Raw genomic sequence first — 20,812 nt, forward strand, 5'->3', positions numbered from 1 at the left:
TGTAGAAAATAAAGACTAAAACTTGTTACCAGTAGTGTAGCTATAAAATCTGGCTGTAGTTTTGACACAGCGAGATCAACAATCGGGGAAATAGCATACATAATAAGATCATCCAAATATAGATGAAGTTCACAATTTTTTACTGATTGACCAATGGTGGTTATATAAATAGTGACGAGAACAGGTCCCAAAATCGACCCCTTTAGTACACCTTTATGCACTTCAAGAAATTCAGATTTAACCCCATCCATCACGATAGCCTGAGTTCTGTTACTAAAATAATAATGAAACCAAGAACAGGCTCAGAGCTCAGGCCTATCGAGGACAACTTATTCAATAAAATAGCATGATCAACAGTATCAAAAGCTGTTGACATGTACACAAACAAAGCAGCACATTTTATTTTAGTGTCTAAAGCATTGACAAGATCATAAACAACTAAAGTGGTTGTTGTAATAGTACTATGCCCAGGCTTAAACCCTGATTGATTTATAATGTATATAGCTGTACATTTACCAATGATTCAAGAATCTTAGCTAGACAAGGAAGTCTTGAAATGGGGTGATCATGTTTAATTAAGATCATTACCATCCCCACCTTTATGGAGTGGCAGCACAAAAGCCTATTTCCCTAATGTTGGAATATTTCCTGATAACAATGTTAAATAAAACATGTGAATTATTGAGCCAACAATGATGGGCACTGCACACTTAAGCAGACCATGGTGCAATTGGTCAGCCCCTGTGGATTTAATGTTGTCTATTGCTAGCAAAGCATCCAGGACATCTTTTTCTCTAAATAGCCTAAAAGAAAAGCTTAAAACTCACTGATCAGTGACGTTTAAGATGAGGGAGGCCATTTTTTTTTAATGAACATGGCCTTACTTCTATTTTAGCATATTGGATGACTGTCGTTCATATTCCATTCACCCAGCTCAATGTAACTGCGATAGGTTTTGGCTACTACATGATACTCAAATTTTCCCGATACCTATCATGAGGTTGCTACAACCTAGCCTTTAATTCAAGTTTACAATGTAGGTGCACAGGTCAAGGAAAAAATGACAGTAATCAATTTGACAGTGACACATTCAATACTGCCTTGCATACTCTTGCCTGCTTCTAGCTGATCTAGGGTGTAATCATTAGTCAACCAGTTAAAAACAAGACTTTTGGGCCTCCCGGGTGGCGCAGTGGTCTAGGGCTCTGCATCGCAGCGCTAGCTGTGCCACCAGAGACTCTGGGTTTGCGCCCAGGTTCTGTCGCAGCCGGCCGCGACCGGTCCGTGGGGCGACGCACAATTGGCCTGGAGAATAAACCCTCCTCCTCACAGCTGCCCATGTCCCTTAAAGTTGATGATGTGGTTGTTACTGACAGAAAGCACATGGCTGAGCTTTTTAAATCACCACGAAAATTAAGTCAGGATTCCTATTTGACTCAGCCATGCCTCCTTGCCCGTCCAATATGTCCTCATCTCCCACCCCTTCTAATGCAACTAGCCCTGATGCTCCTCCATATTTTTCCCCTGTCCCGCTACAAAGTTTCTTCCTGCAGGCGGTCACTGAGTCCGAGGTGCTAAAACATCTCGGTCAGATGGTTTAGACCCTTTCTTCTTTAAGATTGCTGCCCCTATAATCACCAAGCATATCTCTGACCATTTGAACCTGTCTCTCCTCTCTGGGGAAGGCTCCCACTGCTTGGTAGGCAGCCATGGTTCGTTCCTTTATTTAAAGGGGGAGATCAAGCTGATCCTAACTGTTATAGGCCTATTTCTATTTTGCCCTATTTATCAAGTGTTGGAAAAACTTGTCAATAATCAACTGACTGGCTTTCTTGATGTCTATAGTATTCTCTCTGGTATGGAATCTGGTTTCCGCTCAGGTTATGGATGTGTCACTGCAACCTTAAAGGTCCTCAATGATGTCACCGTTGCTCTTGATCCTAAGCAATGTGTGCTGCTATTTTTATTGACTTGGCCAAAGCTTTTGATATGGTAGACCATTCCATTCTTGTGGGCCGGCTAAGGAGTATTTGTGTCTCTGAGGGGCCTTTGGCCTGGTTTGCTAACTACCTCTCTCAAAAAGTGCAGTGTATAAAGTCAGAACATCTGCTGTCTCAGCCACTGCCTGTCACCGAGGGTGTACCCCAAGGCTCGATCCTAGGCCCCACGCTCTACTCAATTTACATCAAAAACATAGCTCAGGCAGTAGGAAGCTCTCTCATACTTTTATATGCAGATGATACAGTCTTATACTCAGCTGGCCTCACACCTGGATATTGTGTTAAATGCTCTACAACAAAGCTTTCTTAGTGTCCAACAAGGTTTCTCTGCCCTTAACCTTGTTCTGAACACCTCCAAAACAAAGGTCATCTGGTTTGGTAAGAAGAATGCCCCTCTCCCAACAGGTGTGATTACTACCTCTGAGGGTTTACAGCTTGAGGTAGTCACCTCATACAAGTACTTGGGAGTATGGCTAGACGGTAAACTGTCCTTCTCTCAGCACATATCACAGCTGCAGGCTAAAGTTAAATCTAGACTTGGTTTCCTCTATTGTAATCACTCCTCTTTCACCCCAGCTGCCAAACTTACCCTGATACAGATGACCACCCTACCCATGGTAGATTATGGAGACGTAATTTATAGATTGGCAGGTAAGGGTGCTTTCGAACGGCTAGATGTTCTTTACCATTCGGTCATCAGATTTGCCACCAATGCTCCTAATAGGACACATCACTGCACTCTATACTCCTTTGTAAACTGGTCATCTCTGTATACTCGTCGCAAGACCCACTGGTTGACGCTTATTTATAAAACTCTCTTAAGGCCTCACTCCCCCCATCTGAGATATCTACTGCAGCCCTCATCCTCCACATACAACACTTGTTCTGCCAGTCACATTCTGTTAAAGGTCCCCAAAGCACAACCATCCCTGGGTTGCTCTTCTTTTCAGTTCGCTGCAGCTAGCGACTGGGACGAGCTGCAATAAACACTCGAACAAGACAGTTTTATCGCAATCTCTTCATTCATAGACTCAATCATGGACACTCTTACTGACAGTTGTGGCTGCTTTACGTGATGTATTGTTGTCTCTACCTTCTTGCCCTTTGTGCTGTTGTCTGTGCCCAATAATGTTTGTACCCTGTTTTGTGCTGATGCCATGTTGTGTTGATACCATGTAGTTGTCATGTTGTGTTGCTACCATGCTATGTTGTTTTCTTAGGTCTCTCTTTATGTAGTGTTGTCTCTCTTCTCGTGATGTATATTTTGTCCTATATTTTTTATTTGAACCCCATCCCCGCAGGAGGCCTTTTGCCTTTTGGTAGGCCGTCATTGTAAATAAGAATTTGTTCTTAACTAACTTGGCTAGTTAAATAAAGGTTAAATAAAAAATGAACTTTCATATCAGTAACATACAAACAGCATGATAATTTTACTTGTTGTAGAATTCCTTCTCGCATCTATGCGCTCTTCTCCCCTCACCTTTTCCCTTTACGTGTGGACTTCACTGCACAACACGAGCTATTTGTGACCAGGCGAAAAAACCATAACATGGTTTATCATTGTAACCATATTAGCTAACTTCATAGCTAGTCAACATAGCTACTAGAACCAACACGTTAGTAAACCTGCTACAATCATACAGTAGAGTGTACAGTCAGCAAGCAGTTTAGCAGTTATACTGGCAGGCCCCAATAGCAATAAATTAAGCTTACCTTGACTTGGAAGAGTTCCAATGTTGGAAAGCCAGCTAGCTAACATAGCATCCCTCTGTTTGAGCTGAGTGTTTGTTTAGGCTAAACTAGCTAGCTGCATGTGCAAGTATAGAAAATAAATCTCTCTCTGGCTTCACCTTGATTTTTAAAGAACTGAATTTGTTCAAAACCATTAAACTATTGTCTCTCTCTCTTTGAGTCAACTACTCACAACATTTTATGCACTGCAGTGCTAGCTAGCTGTAGCTTATGCTTTCAGTACAATATAAATTATCTGATGCAGTGTGTTTTAATCAACTATTTGGTGACGTAAATATATTTAGTGTAGTTTAATCTAGAAATTACAACTTTTTGAATGTTTCACAATTGTTTTCTTCTGAAATTTACTGAGGATATTTCTCCCTTTCCTCTTCTGAGGAGCCTCCACTGCTACAGATATATGGTATTCTGACCGTGACTTAATTCCAGAATAATTCCACCACCTTTAAGCATCAGGAAACCATGAATAAGGTCTTGTGCACCTACCGGTTTCCGAGTGGAAAAAGCACCTACTTAATTTTTTCCGGTAGAAATAACACCATTCTCAATGCACTGTAATTTACAACTTGATAAGAGCTATTGATAAGAGCTAGGTAAATAAGTAATCCGTTTGAATAAGGAAATTGTAAATATAAATGACTCTTGTTCTAGATATACTGTATTTTACCTCATAATCGCAGGAGACAAATGTGAAACCAGTCATTTGGCAGCAAAATGAAGCATATCAACATATCAACTTTCCCACAGTAAAGTTTAAGAAATAATGTGCCATTATGCAGAATTTAAATTGTACAGCCTTTTAACATGCATGGATGGGCCCTCTCGAATTACTTAATTATAGGCTACCCTGGCATTCTCTGTTTCCTATTTCTATCATGTTAAATATTAGCCACTATCAGTATCGACCTTCAGTAGGCCTAATAACCACACATGTCCAACTGCCAATTTAGTGTTAATTCCCTTTGGTTGGTATAGCCTAAATTATCATTAAATTAAATTGTTTAATTTACATTAATTTGCTTCCTCTGTAAATGCTGTCACAGCAATGTGGTTGTTGCTGAGGATCATTAGTAACAGTTGATAATATAAAAATGTAGGCTAATTAAATCGTTATGGAGCGGAGCGCAGACCAAGCCATAACAGTTTTAAAGAGATACATGGCGCAATACTTGGCTGTCATCACACAGTTCCATGGTTAGTGCAGGCAATAGACAAGGCTATAGCCTACTATTGTACACTATTCTCCCTATTATAATTAATTATATGTACACTAACCTTCCAACATTACCATGGGTTGAAGAACTTAATGTGGCAATTCTCAGAATGAATCAAACCACAGTTTTCTTTCCTGGTCTTTGTGGTTGAATCTGTGTTTGTAATTCACTGTTCGACCAAGGGACCTTACAGACAATTTTATGTGTGAGGTACAGAGATGAGGTAGTCATTCAAAAATCATGTTAAACACTATTATTCACACAGACTGAGTCCTTGCAACTTATGTTAAGCAAATGTTTACTCCTGAACTTATTTAGGCTTGCCATAACAAAGGGTTTGAATACTTATTGACTCAAGACATTTCATTTTTTCATTTACTTGTACAATTTTAGAAAAACACAGCTGTTTAACTACCCCCCACTTCCTGTGTCCACTAGGAGGGCTGTTTTCAGAGCCAGTGAAAATGTACAGTATAGTCACAGTCATGAGACAGATATTTCACCAGATTAATAAATGTGAAGTATCCAGTTGGAGTTTCCATACACTATCAAATATGGTGTTGAGAAGAAGCCCAGTGGCCGGCATGATGGAGCGAGATGGATTCTGGTCGAGATTCTACTTTTCTTATCGATGAAACATTTGATCTCAATAAAGTTTTGTTTCCAAAACTAGAATCTGTTATGAACAGAGTGGACTTAGTTTTGTAGACTTTACCCTTTGCCAATGTTTCAAAAAGCATTGCTCAGAAGGAGTACAAGGGCGTATTGAGTTACTGCAGAGTAGGCGTTCCCTAACGGAAATATGCAAATACTTGTAGTTAGGCTCTCGCTAGCTCAAGCTTGGCTCTGCCCACCTCCTTGCTTATTCTGTCCATTGTGACAGGCTGTTGTCTATCTTGGGTGAGTTATAAAACATATTTGGTAGAGTCTACACTAGCCCTACACTTGGGTGTATCACTTCTTTCGTTTTAGCAAGCTCTGTACATTATTTTGATAGTGCACAAGTTCTTACAAATGCAGTCATTACAAAAAGCCAAATACACACATTTTATACTAAGTTTTCATTATACAAGTCCTGTTGCACAAAATCGTTGGATATATTCAACTAAATAATCCCTTTGTAGTAACATGTAAACATGTTATTTAATACAAAACAAATATAAAGCAAAAAAGTACTCTATATTAAACGGAGGATTTTCAGATATGTGCACCAGGTTCTGTAAAATATACTCAAGCCTTTCAAAACAGTCCTGGAGTCTAAATTTAGAAAACTTCAATAAAATAGTCATTCTCCAAACGCCCTTCTGTTCCATGTTCCTTTGAGTGAGTCCAGGCCTACACATTTTAGTCATTTAGCAGATGCCCTTCTCCAGAACAACTTACAGTTAGTGCATTCATCTTAAGATAGCTATTTGGGACAACCCCATATCACAGTAAGTACAGTTTTGCTCATAGCTATCAGCAAAGTCAGAGCTAATTCTGTACAGCCCTTTGAGATATCAGCTGATGTAAGGGCTATATAAATACATTTGATTCGGGGGAAGCTGGTTCCACCATTGGGGTGCCAGGACATAGAAGAGCTGGACTGGGCTGAGCAGGAGCTGCCATCCTGTAGGGGTGGGATGGCCAAGAGACCAGAAGTGGCAGATCAAAGTACTTGGGTCGGGGTGTAGAGAGGAGAGCAGAGTCTGAAGGTGAAGAGGGGCAGTTCCTCTTGCAGCTCCATAGAATCCAACAACACTGCCATCTACTGACAATATTATTTATTACATGTTTTTTTAGTTACAATATTGTTTATTCGTAGACAGGAAAACACTTATGCCTACCTAACCATATGTTAATATTACATGAGTCCATTATAAAATAAATTACTCTAAAAGGGAGCCAACAAGTATCTGCATGCATTTTGTGGATAGAATTGTGATCAATCTTTGCAGAACAAATAGAAAACCTAGGTGCAAAAGCAGAAATACAAACATTGTAAAAATGCTAATCAGTAAAATTGAAATAGTTTCAGAAAACATATCTTAAGATGCTTAGTCAATGCATCAACATACTCAATACCTACCCCTCTAGAACAAAACAGGAAAACCTAGGAACATTGTCATAAAAATGTAAATGACATGTTATCACTGGAATTATTGTATTTTGGAACTAAACATTCAATACAGAAAAGAAATGCATTTCCTGCAGGTAATAAAACATGACATACATTGCATTTGGAAACTATTCAGACCCCTTGACTTTTTCCACATTTTGATACATTACAGCCTTATTCAAATTGATTAAATATATATTTTTTACACTTATCAATCTACACACAATACCCCATAATGACAAAGCAAAAACAGACTTAGAAATGTTAGCAAGTGTATTAAACCTAAAAAAAACGTAATAACATTTACATAAGTATTCAGACTAGGGCTGCCAAAGTTAACGTGTTAACGTGGCTAGTACTTGACTTTATTATTTTGATAGCATACAAAGTGCTTACAAATGCAGTCATCACAAAAAGCCAAATACACACATTTTATACTAAGTTGTCATTATACAAGTCCTATTGCACAAAATCGTTGGATATATTCAACTAAATAATACATTTGTAGTAACATTAATGTAAACCTCCCTTCTACCCAGTTTGGCCAGCTCTAGGAAGTGTCTTGGTGGTTCCAAATGCCTTCCATTTAAGAATGATGTAGGCCACTATGCTCTTGGGGACCTTCAATGCTGCAGACATTTTTGGTACCCATCCCCAGATCTGACGTGCACTGACAACTGTGGGACCTTATAGACAGGTGTGTGCCTTTCCAAATCATGTCCAATCAATTGAATTTACCACAGGTGAACTCAAATCAAGTTGTAGAAATATCTCAAGGATGATCAATGGAAACAGGATGCATCTGAACTAAATTTCGAGACACATAGCAAAGAGTCTAAATACTTTTCATTTTTCTACATTTGTAAACATTTCTAAAAACCTGTTATCGCTTTGTCATTATTGGGTACTGTGTGTAGATTGATGAGGATTTTTATTTATTTAATCGACTTTAGAATAATACTTTCTGAATTAACTGTAAATATGACAATTCAAATAAGAGTTCTACAAGGCTGAAGTTATGCAATGCAACACATTGGAATTTGGAAAGCAATTCAGTCCAACTCAGCCCATGTTCTTTCTAATCATTGCAAGAGCAGCCTCCTTCTCCTTCAAGAGTTCTTTCAGTCGTTTGATTCTCTCATGACGCTTGATTTCTTCAGGGTCCATGAGTGCTGTAGAGCAGAGATAACTGGTTGGGATCTCTCCAGCCGTACTACTTCCCTGCTCACTCACAGTTGAAGGACATTGGATCTCCACAGATGTTAGCTCTTTATCTTCCATTTGAGCCTTTGTGGACTTTCTACCCTTTCGTTTAGCTGATTTTGCAATTGGGAAGGTAGTGCTCCCTGAGGACCTGGTGTTTGGTGGTTTAGATGAACTAGGCTCCTCTTGTGAAGTGGATGATGCTTTCTCTTGTACTAGTGTTCCAGTCACCCCACACGGACACGCTGTGCATCTTTTCCCTTTTCCCCTTCTTCTTCTAGAGTTCGGCTTTATGTTGCTTGCTGTGCCACAGAAGGGCCCAGGAGCGCAATCCATAGCTTCAGCGTTTGTTTGTGGGTGGACAGATGGAACGGGTGAGTTTGAGCTTCTTTTTGAAATATGCACTGGATTGATTTCTGGCAGAGGTTTGGAAGGGACCCCTGTTTCAACTGCGGTGGAAATTAGATAATTGACAGTCGGTTCCTCATAGCCAAATATATGTTCAGCATCAGATAAGATGTCTAGCTGAGGACTTGGACTGGCGAGGGGCTGCATTTTCAACTGAGGACTTGGACTGGCGAGGGGCTGCATTTTCAACTGAGGACTTTGACTGGCGAGGGGCTGCATTTTCAACTGAGGACTTTGACTGGCGAGGGGCTGCATTTTCAACTGAGGACTTGGACTGGCGAGGGGCTGCATTTTCAACTGAGGACTTGGACTGGCGAGGGGCTGCATTTTCAACTGAGGACTTGGACTGGCGAGGGGCTGCATTTTCAACTGAGGACTTGGACTGGCGAGGGGCTGCATTTTCAACTGAGGACTTGGACTGGCGAGGGGCTGCATTTTCAACTGAGGACTTGGACTGGCGAGGGTCTGCATGTTCAACTGAGGACTTGGACTGGCGAGGGTCTGCATTTTCAACTGAGGACTTGGACTGGTGAGGGGCTGCTTTTCCAGCTGAGGAGTTGGACTGGTGAGGGGCTGCTTTTCCAGCTGAGGAGTTGGACTGGTGAGGGGCTGCTCTTCCAGCTGAGGAGTTGGACTGGTGAGGTGCTGCTTTTTCAGCTGAGGAGTTGGACTGGTGAGGGGCTGCTTTTCCAGCTGAGGAGTTGGACTGGTGAGGGGCTGCTTTTCCAGCTGAGGAGTTGGACTGGTGAGGGGCTGCTTTTCCAGCTGAGGAGTTGGACTGGTGAGGGGCTGCTTTTCCAGCTGAGGAGTTGGAATGGTGAGGGGCTGCTTTTCCAGTTGAGGAGTTGGATTGGTGAGGGGCTGCTTTTCCAGCTGAGGAGTTGGACTGGTGAGAGGCTCTGTGTTTTCTGAACTTTCAGATGCATTTTTAACTTTTTCTATTTTCTGTCTTTTAGCATCTATTGGGCAACTACCATCCTTCCTAGTTGCAGAGACCTGTGAAACAACAAGGTGCTTTATTTATAGAGTGGGGAAATACATCTTGAAAATGCTGTTCAAATTAATGGTACAACAATATACATTTTGTCTCGAAATTCAATCGTGACAATCTATTAGGCTAAGGTAGACCAACAGTACCTCATGCATTAGTAAGCTTTAGAAAAGTAGAAAATCATCAGTTACCTCTGCTTCCTTGTGTTCCCTCTTTTTTATCAAAATGTTTGATCCCTGTAACAATTTGCGAATAGCCTCTATGGTACGTTTGTTTGTGGTCCCAATCCGAGGAAACGCCTTAGGGATAGCCTTGGGTTTAGCGTCAATCCTCTCCAAACATATTTTCACATCAGATGTGATCCCAAACATCTGTTTCAGCAGGCGATCACACGTTTCCAATGATTCCATGTCCAACACAGAAGTCCGCTGCTCAGGGATGGGATCTGATGAGCTCTAAAATTGGGGAATGATCAAGATTAAAAGCCTTGGTGAGTTTACTTTATTATACTGAACAAAAAAATATAAAATGCAACGTGCAACAATTTCAAAGATATATAAACTGTAACTCAGTACTATGGAAATCAGTCAATTGAAATAAATGTATTAGGCCCTAATCTATGGATTTCACATGACTGTGCAGAGGTCCACCCACTGGAGGAGCCAGGCCCAGCAAATCAGAATGCGTTTTTGCCCACAAAAGGGCTTTATTGCAAACAGAAATACTCCTTGCTCCCTAAATACTTGAGACATCTGTGGCATTGTGTTGTGTCAAAACTGCACATTTTAGAGTGGCCTTTTACTGTCCCCAGCACAAGGTGCACCTGTGTAATGATCATGCTGTTTAATCAGCTTCTTGCTATTCCACACCTGTGAGGTGGATGGATAATTTTGGCAAATGAGAAATGTTCACTAACAGAGATGTAAACAAATGTGTGTACTTTTTGTGCACATGGAACATTTCTGGGAAACATGGGACCAACACTTTACATGTTGCGTTTATATTTTTGTTCAGTGTAGCTATCCTACCGATCATGTAGTAATCTGAGTAGTGGGTTGTCTTACCTTTTCTTTGTGAGTCTCCATTTCTGTTTGGAGAGAGGTACTTCCAGTAATGTTGTCCATTTCTTGCGTGGCAGGATGGTGCTGGCTGTTTCCAATTCCCTGGTCAGTGGCATCATCCTGGACATTCCCCATATCTTGGGTTGAGGCACTGGGATGACTGCTTCCCATTTCCTTGCTAGTGGCATTGCCCTGAATGTTCTCTATTCGGATTCCAGTTGCACGGCCATGAAATCTTTGAAGAATTTTCCTATACTGACCAGTGATGTTATGCTGGCGGGAGTTCAACTCTTGGCCTGTTGCACTACCTTGACAGCCTGCCATGTCTTGGGCAGTGGCAATGCTCTGACACTTTTCTATTGACAGGCCAGATACTTTGTTCTGATTATCCACTATCTGGCCATTCAAATGATCTTGACTGCATAACACTTCTTGTTCAGCTTCCAAGTCATTCAGCATATGAGCCATTTCCTTGTCTTCTTCAGCTACTTTAGACACTGCTTTGGGTGGAAGGTATGAGACAAATATTACATTGGAGTCTTCGTCCTCATCGACTTCAGACTGTCTGAAAGGTTGCCTTGTTACGTCCCTTGTTGATATTGCCTGATATGTAAGGTCATCTTGGGGATCATCGTCACAGAGGTCAATGATGTCATCTGGTATAACAATGTGGTTAGGATCTGGTCTGGTTTTATTTGAAAATTGTGATCCAAGTGAGGAGCTTAAGGGTAGGGAGGGCGGTAAGCTGATTCTCTGATTGAATCCAACACTTTCTGCTGCCTGTGTGGTGGAGTCACCCATGTTCCTACTGGCCTCCAAGGGCTTTGATGGTCGGTTACAAAGCTCAGGGGTTTTCTTGGCAACAAAATACACCTTCCCATTGTACATCACTAAGGCATTGTCCTTCTCTTGGCCAATTCTTGTCTGACTCTCTTGGGAAGGTGAACACTTTTTTGCTGTGTTTTCACAGGGTTTGGTGGCTTTTTCCATCTCTGCCAGAGTTTTCAAAATATCTGAGGTCATAGAAGAGGAATTCACAGGAACGAGGCATTGAGCAGGTGAGCCATCTGCCTCCTCAATCACCCACTTAATAGGAGTGACCGGTCTTTTGCCATCCTTAGCAGTAGTAGAACACGGTGTTGAGCCTGATGATGAGCATTTAGAATGTGTCTGGCCAAGTGGCCTTGGAAGTCGGCTGAGGGAGAGGGGTGCCTTCTGAAATGTTGGACATAATGGAGTACCACCCGGTTTCATGGTTTGGACAGGGGACACATAAAGAACCATTGGCAAATTCGAATTTGAGGCACAGCTCGTTGATGAAGTAAATATCTGCCTCTTTATGGCTGGGGGGAGTGCGGATGCTGGAAGGGTTTTCACTTGAGCATTAGGAGGAATTTGAAGGTATTGTCCATTTGGAAGCGCTGGAGATTTCACAGTGACTGGCAACTGATCCTTATTCAAAAGTGTTAGCTCAGGTGATGTCAAGGATAACGCACTTTGGGCTACTTTTGTTGTTACTATAGGAGTCTGGATGCTCACTGATTTATATATTCCTGTCAGATTGGTTGGATTTTGAGAGGTACTCATGTAAAATGACCTTTTATTAACCAATTGTCCTTTAGCTGTGGGTCCCAGAGTAGACATGTTAATCTTCGAAATTGATGGCACGTCCAAGGTAAGATCTCGTTGAGGTTCAGAGATGTCCTTCATAGTGCTTGTTGGTGATCGAACAAACTGTCCGTTTACTTTTTGAACAGGGATCAGTTTCATAACATTTCTCCCATCAGTTCCCACAGCTGGCATCGCTTGGTAAAAGACACCTGTCCCACTGAAAAGGAAAAATGTAATACATAAGCATTTCACAGCAAGACAGTTCAGGCAATTAAAATCAATTTCTTGAGCGTTTTGATCATCTGTCCCTATAAAAAAAATAGGCCTTTGTGTTCGATACAATAAACGAACAATACAGGCCACCTCTTAATTGAGATCAAATCAATGCAGTTAGATTTGCTTGTATAGAACAGCTGCTGGCTTAATCATGCATTGACACATCACACACTTTCCTTTTGTTGAATCTCACTTCCTACTTATTTGTTTTATATTTTTCCTTTGTCTTTAGTCTGAAGTTTTTGTATAGGTTTTTGATTCTTGTGTTTCTTTAATACCCTTGAAAGCATCTTTGGATCTTTGAAAAGCGTATTATTATTATTTATAGTGGTGGCTGGAAGCTTGCCTGATGACACATCCTGAATGTAATTCCGCTGCTCTATAGATTCTTACATACATTTAGTCTGAAACTGCCATCTTTGAAATAATGTGTGAGGGGTGTTCATTAGCGATTGGTTAGATTTGTTAGAGACGATCCAGAGTATCAAAGAATCATCATGTACGCCAGCTCTGGCCCAATCCATCGGTTTCTGGGACCAATCAGAATGTGTTCTCATTCTAGAAATCATAAGTGGAGGGAGGCAAAACCAAGTCAGTTGGCCGGGGCGATGTGGATGGGTAGCCAGGCAAGCCAATGGGGCCAATATCCATATGGTGCCATGGCAACCATGGCAACCATGGAACCATATGGATATTGGCCCCATTGGCTTGCCTGGCTACCCATCCACATCGCCCCGGCCAACTGACGTTTCTTCTCCACGATTATTCTGGATTTGCCTCCCTCCCCTTATGATTTCTAGAATGTCCATATAGTTCTGTGGTTGCCATGGCTTCGTATGGCAGCGTTGACTGTTTACTCATGCTAATGTAATCTATAATGAATAGTTATAATTGTTTTCTATGTACACATTTTACGTCAACTTTTATTTTATGGTAGCTTATCAAGTATAGATGGTAAATATATAGAAATTCTATCCCAAAATGCTAAACTGGATGATTAATCAGACTTCATAAACCTGCTCAGCATCCCAGAGGTACTCATTGACATTCTTAACAAGTTTTCAAAAGAAGCAGACACCCATTACTTTGGACTTCAAGGATTTCGTTAAGGCTCTGGATATACTTCGCCAGAGAGGAGGCCGGAGAGGGAAGAAAGCAGGTCATAACTCTGGCTATATTCAAACTGTTGGATATAGATAGACCCTCCTCTGATCTGACCTTCAACCAGTTTAGCAAAAGCACACACCCAAGGAAAGTAAATACTGTCTACACTCAGTGTTTTTATCAAATGCACAGTCTCTCTTAAACAAGTTGGAAAAGTTTGAGTGGAGAATGAGTGAATCAAAATCTGACATTGAAATGATTTCTGAGACATGGTTTAGTGGCAACTCACCCACTGAAATGTTTGACATTTAGGGCTTTACAACTTTCTCCCGCGCTCCTGAGGAAAGGAATGAGGGGGAGTGGCATTTTTTTTTATTTCACCCCTTTTTCTCCCCAATTTCATAGTGTCCAATTGTTGTAGTAGCTACTATCTTGTCTCATCGCTACAACTCCCGTACGGGCTCGGGAGAGACGAAGGTTGAAAGTCATGCGTCCTCCGATACACGACCCAACCTAGCCGCACTGCTTCTTAACACAGCGCGCATCCAACCCAGAAGCCAGCCGCACCAATGTGTCGGAGGAAACACTGTGCACCTGGCAACCTTGGTTAGCGCGCACTGCGCGAGAGTAGAGTTTTTTTTTACACCTTTATTTAATCTTTTTAACTAGGCAAGTCAGTTAAGAACACATTCTTATTTTCAATCATGGCCTAGGAATGTTGGGTTAACTGCCTCGTTCAGGGGCAGAAGACAGATTTTCACCTTGTCAGCTCGGGGGATTCAATCTTGCAACCTTACAGGTAACTTGTCCAACGCAATAACGACCGTTGCACTCCACAAGGAGACTGACTGCCTGTTACGCAAATGCAGTAAGCCAAGGTAAGTTGCTAGCTAGCATTAAACTTATCATAACCACTAGTTAACTACACATGGTTGCTGATATTACTAGATATTATCTAGCGTGTCCTGCGTTGCGTATAATCTGACTGAGCATACAAGCATACAAGTATCTAGGTATCTGACTGAGCGGTGGTAGGCAGAAGCAGGCGCGTAAGCATTCATTCAAACAGCACATTTGTGCGTTTTACCAGCAGCTCTTCGTTGTGCATCAAGCATTGCGCTGTTTATGACTTCAAGCTTATCAACTCCGGAGATGAGGCTGGTGTAATCGAAGTGAAATGGCTGGCTAGTTAGCGCGCGCTAATAGCGTTTCAAACGTCACTCGCTCTGAGCCTTGGGGTGGTTGTTTCCCTTGCTCTGCATGGGTAACGCTGCTTCGAGGGTGGCTGTTGTCGTTATGTTCCTGGTTTGAGCGAGGAGAGGGACGGAAGCTATACTGTTACACTGGCAATACTAAAGTGCCTATAAGAACATCCAATAGTCAAAGGTTAATGAAATACAAATGGTATAGAGGGAAATAGTCCTATAATTCCTATAATAACTACAACCTAAAACTTCTTACCTGGGAATATTGAAGACTCATGTTGAAAGGAATCACCAGCTTTCATATGTTCTCATGTTCTGAGCAAGGAACTGAAACGTTAGCTTTCTTACATTGCACATATTGCACTTTTACTTTCTTCTCCAACACTTTGTTTTTGCATTATTTAAACCAAATTGAACAGGTTTCGTTATTTACTTGAGGCTAAATTGATTTTATGTATGTATTATATTAAGTTAAAATAAGTGTTCATTCAGTATTGTTGTAATTGTCATTATTACAAATAAAAAAAAATTGTCCGATTGATCGGTATCGGCCCCTTTGGTCCTCCAATAATCGGTATTGGTATAGGCGTTGAAAAATCATAATCGGTCGACCTCTAATCTCAAGCCCAGATTGTCATAAAGTTATGTCTTGCCAGGCAGTGTTACTTTGCGAGGTGGGATATAGGTTTCCTATTTCTTTGTGCGATTAGCAGCTATGAAACAAAATAGCAGAAATACCTTAAACATCTACTGCAGCATTTTTCTAACCCTAACTCACACTCCTAACTCATACTTGACTTTTGACTATTTATTTGCAAATGTAATGCTCACACTGTAAAGCCCTGAAAATTGACCACCCGCCAACATGGCAGGTGAAATAGACAATCTTACCCACCAATATCTAAATCTACTCACATTTGGCAGGTGTTCATTTTATGCCCTGCTATTATTCCCGACCACATTTGTGAAGGAATAGTGGCAACGTCAAACATAGCTACTCCAAACCAGTTGATGGCGCTATAAAACCTTCACCAGTAAATTTACTGAACAGATTCATTTGAATTGTTATGCGTGCACTAAGGAAGGTTTGTAGCTAGTATTAATGATATCAGAATAAATTCACATGGTGGCACTGTTGCAAACATCTTTGCTATTGTGCTAAAATTTGAACACTTCCAGTAAAATGTTCCCTGAATCAAGTGTGTGTGTGGTATTCAAATAAAATAAAACAGTTGTGTCTAGGAGCCTTCGTTGCTACTTGCAGCTATATTTACAACTTGAATTTGTAGCATGACAATTGATTTTATAAACGAATTGCTTCAATCAGTAGTAGAAGAGCAATATTGTTATAGAGCAGTAGTCCATTGTTATAGTCTCTGTTATAGCCCAATACATGTGTGCAATGTGATGGATAGCCTTGCATAGCCTAACATTTCCTTTCATTGTTGGGGAGTAGCTTCAGTTCAGTCTACTTTCAGTGTAGTTCAAACTCCTGATGTAGGCCAACCCTTGTGGGACATTGATTACAGTATGTTGCCCTAATCCTGTAGAAAAAATTATGGTAGACAATAAATAATAAATTGCCAATGTATTATTTCATTTAAAATCATTAAGTTGTCCAGTAAAGCCAAATATAAACTTGGCACTGTGGAATAAAGCTACCGCACCCCCACAAAATGTTTTTGGTATAGGCTACAGCCGAGGGATGAGGTTGGGGAATCCCTCTCTCATAGAAAGTGTTCTAAATGCCAAGGACTGGCAGTCCATTACATCCAAGAGATAGGCCACGTTTTAACCATATGTTGAAACTGTATATTGTTTTCATTCTTGCTGTTTGTAAACAATGGAGTAATAAAACCTTGTATATTTTGGGTTATGATAAAAAAAGAGGGATAGAGGTTAGTCTTCCAGAATCAATGGCTTAATATCAAGAACTTAAATGAACATCAAACAGCTTCCCAAATTCCAGACTGTACATTTGTTTATTTTGATTGCACAAGACTGGGTCTTTAAAACTTCTTCGAGATCGGTGGCCCCTGCATGGGACGATTGAGCTAACGTAGGCTAATGCGATTAGCATGAGGTTGTAAGTGACAAGAAAATTTACAAGGACATTGACATTTGGCAGAAAGCTTACATTTTTGTTAATCTAACTGCACTGTCCAATTTACAGTATCTACTACAGTGAAAGAATCCCATGCTATTGTTTGAGGAGAGTGAACAATTTGAACATAAGTTATAAATAAACAAATTAGGCATATTTGGGCAGTATGGATACATTTTAAACAAATGCAATGGTTCATTGGATCAGTCTAAAACTACACATACATTGCTGCCATCTAGTGGCCAAAATGTATATTGCACCTGGGCTGGAATAATACATTATGGCCTCTCTTGCATTTCAAAGATGTACAAAAAAAAATACAAAATAAGTTGTTTTTTTCCTTATATTATATTTTAACAGATCTATTGTGTTATTCTCCTACATTCCTTTCACATTTCCACAAACTTCAAGGTGTTTCCTTTCAAATGGTACCAAGAATATGCATATCCTTGGTTCAGGGCCTGAGCTACAGACATTTAGAAAAAAGTTGAAACAATAACAAACCACTCAAATTCATAGAGTTATGGATACAAAGACTGGCCATGATATTAACATTCTAGTTTTAACCATGTTTTGAGGCTTTATTCGTGTGTTACATTTACTTTTGAGTTAAACAAGGTTATATTTGGGGTTCTGATGGGATAGTTTAACTAAACTCATGAGGTATTTAAATTATACAAGTTATATTCAAGAATCATTGGGTACATATTAATTTATAAATCCAAAAATGGATGTAGCTGTCAGATTGTCCCTTAAATGAAATGTATTGCATTTGAATCGTTTAGGCAGGGCTAGGCTACTTCCTTAAATGCCAATGTAATCCTTTCTTAAATTCAATTGAATTCACCCACTTAAAAAAAGATTGAGACCAATCCTCAAATTACATGTTTTGATACACAGATTAACGGTTTATTCTTACCTGCGACACGCGCCTTGAGATGCCATCTTCTTGCCTTGATTACTGTATGAGATATTCAAGTTACTCATGCTATCCAAGGTAGCTAGCTAGGTAGCTAGCTAACTAGTCTATCGAACCAGACAACGTCGGCAGTGTGAAGCGCCAAAAAGCAGCGGGAACCCCTTCTTGTAGTTTATATCAAGTTACATGCATGCCTAACAGAAAAATATAGTAACGTCGTAGGCGATCTAATGTCTGGTAACGTCGTTTGTTGACGGCTGCGCCATCTAACGTTAGCTAGCTAGCCTAGAGCTGTCGGTCTTAGTGATTGAACAGCTCAGGCCAGGGTAACGCTCGTTACGTTGCTTTTGTATAAATGACTGTCTAAATAGATAACTCATCTAACTTACATTAGTGCCTACCAGTGATGTACTTTCTCCTGGAAAATAATGTCACTTTCCAAAAGTAACGTTATCCAACTGACTAAATAACATATAGCTATCGTCAATCAATTTCCGTAGATATCCTTTTTTTTGCGTTACACTTCCGTGAAACGTTACCAGGGTGCACATTCAAGAAATGGAATAATTCAAGTTCATCAACATCATCAGAATTCCGCGTATAAAAGGCTGTTTGCAAGAGTCAATTGAGACCAGTATTTGTATCAAACTGTAGAAATCAATACAGCAGTATATTTCTCTCATCTCCATTCAAACCAGAGGGCGAACAGAACAGATCAAAACAACGTTCATAAAACATCGACGATCTTGAATCCCCACTTGAGACGGCTACAATAATAAAACATAACTTCCGGGGACAATATACAATTTCCGGTGTGATTTGGAGACATCTTCGGGACGTTTTTAGAAGCGTTGCAGAAGCAACTGCTCATGTTATGTTCAGTTATTTAATTGTACCCCTCCCCCTCCCCCTCCCCTATAAGCTTGCAGGGCTGGGTTTTCATTGCTTGCAGGAAGCAAATAGCCTACAGGGTAGCACTAGCAGTGTGTTAGGAACATATATAGTTATTTTATTGGGCTATAGGATGTCTGAATGGGTGAATCGATTAACCCATTTTCTGTATTTCGGGGGCATTAATTCTGTGGGATCTTTAAATTTTCCGGGGTAAATTCCCCAAATTCAAAGAGGTGGCCGATTTTTATTCAATTTATGTAACATGCAGCATAACAATATTCCTTAAATATATTGAAACACTAGCCCTTTTATAAACCAAACATTTTATTGAAATGAGCCAAAACGTTTTAGCCTTGTGTTCTAGTCATGGGGCCAGGGTTCCGATCTGGAAGCATGGTTTCCACTGTGCTCAGAAGGCACTTTCCGTACTGCAGTTTAGATGACGTCAGGGGCGCCACCTTGATTTTCGAAGTGGGTGGGGCATAATCAGGTCAGGGTCCTCTATTTAGAACAAAAAGTAAGCAAAAATGGCCACAGTCATCAAACTGGGTAAGAGATCAATATTAAATATGCTAATTTAGGGATAGGTGTCCCGTCAACGGGGCAGTTGCAGCGTCGTGTGTCACGATCACAGATTTTAGAGAAACAACAAATGTCGGGACATATCATATAAGTGTCTTATATCGACTGAAAGCTTAAATTCTTGTTAATATAACTGCACTGTCCAATTTACAGTAGCTATTACTGAGAAAAAATGCCATGCTATTGTTTGAGGAGAGCTCCTAACAACAAATCACATTTTTCACCGCGATAGGTTTGATAAATTAATCTCTAAATGTGAAATGTGTACTTAAATTCTGAAATTTTGCTCTGATTTATCATCCCAAGGGTCCCAGAGATAATATGAAGTGTCATTTTTTTTTATATCCTAAAAAGGTCCATATAGCATGCATGATCGATTTTGTATTTCCACTCGTTCAATTTGCAAAGAAAGGAATCTGTGAAAATCTAACTCTAAACGTTGTTTCAACCAGTCAAATTACATTCGTATTTATTCCTCAGAGATTCTAGAACATAACCAGACTTCTCACTATATCATTAGGAGTGTAGTATATCCTATAGGACACCAAATGTGGGCAGAGAACGATGCCTTCATGGCGCGCCGATGACAGGGGCGGTCTTCACTTGATTGACTGTAACTTTGTAAAATATGCACCAATCGGGGTCAAACAAAGCTAGCTAGATAGCCAATGAGCTGGTCTTTACGGGTGTATGTGGAACCACCCTATCTGTCGCACAATTTTGCTGCTAACCTTGTGCGACAGCAAGCCTTTTCCTTCTGAACAAAAATTGCAAGAACGTGGAAGTTATGAAGTTATGAAAACTGGGTGTTTTGCAAATGTTGAACTTACAATATGGCTACCAATACCGAGAAAGCTCAATCAAAGTCCAAGTATACAGATTTGACTATATTCTTGCAGAAAAATGCAATGTAAATGTCTCCTTCACAATTTTCCCAAATGTACCTGGGTGACTTCACACTAAATGTCATGTAGCTCGCTCGTACTTCAAATTATCAGTCTGAAACTTTGCACATACACTGCTGCCCTCTTGTGGACACCATCGGAATTAGATGGAACATTGTATCATTCACTGATATTGCTAATATACTGCAAAATTCACCTGAGCTCCATAGACTGGTCTTCCCTGGCTGTCTGACCCTGCTGGGACCCCTGTCACCATCTGATCCTTCTAAAACATGATGATAGTATAGTATAGGTGTTGGGTACTGACTGCACTAGAGGACTGCATTCCCGTGGGATGCCTGCGGAACTGCGGGTCCCGACAGAGATCATTTTTCATGATGCTGGAGTGGGATGTCAGACAGATGACTTTGGGTAGAAAATATTTTTGTTGTCCCACAGACTATTTGGAAACGGTCCACTTTCTGCTTTGTATGCGTTAGCCTACC

General features: G+C 40.5%; 1 protein-coding gene across 1 annotated transcript; it reads right to left on the reverse strand.

Annotated features, from left to right (window-relative positions):
• Window positions 1-6,720: 6,720 nt before the first annotated feature.
• LOC139416437 (ligand dependent nuclear receptor interacting factor 1) lies at window positions 6,721-18,728 on the reverse strand. The gene is made up of 4 exons (XM_071165046.1): window positions 17,947-18,728; window positions 10,731-12,555; window positions 9,858-10,121; window positions 6,721-9,671 (listed from the first exon to the last, which is right to left on the reverse strand). The coding sequence occupies exons 1-4, from the start codon at window positions 18,012-18,014 to the stop codon at window positions 8,127-8,129; spliced, it is 3,702 nt and encodes a 1,233-aa protein (XP_071021147.1). The 5' UTR covers window positions 18,015-18,728; the 3' UTR covers window positions 6,721-8,126.
• Window positions 18,729-20,812: the final 2,084 nt, after the last annotated feature.

Source organism: Oncorhynchus clarkii, chromosome 9 (genome assembly GCF_045791955.1).
Source record: "Oncorhynchus clarkii lewisi isolate Uvic-CL-2024 chromosome 9, UVic_Ocla_1.0, whole genome shotgun sequence".
Classification (NCBI taxonomy): domain Eukaryota; kingdom Metazoa; phylum Chordata; class Actinopteri; order Salmoniformes; family Salmonidae; genus Oncorhynchus; species Oncorhynchus clarkii.

Excerpts from the sequence above, each read along its gene's own strand:
- LOC139416437 (XM_071165046.1), bottom strand. The coding sequence starts at position 18,014 with ATGAGTAACTTGAATATCTCATACAGTAATCAAGGCAAGAAGATGGCA. Across the intron at positions 12,556-17,946 it reads TCTCAAGGCGCGTGTCGCAG|TGGGACAGGTGTCTTTTACC; the intron begins GTAAGAATAAAC and ends TTTCCTTTTCAG. Across the intron at positions 10,122-10,730 it reads TGGAGACTCACAAAGAAAAG|AGCTCATCAGATCCCATCCC; the intron begins GTAAGACAACCC and ends CCCCAATTTTAG.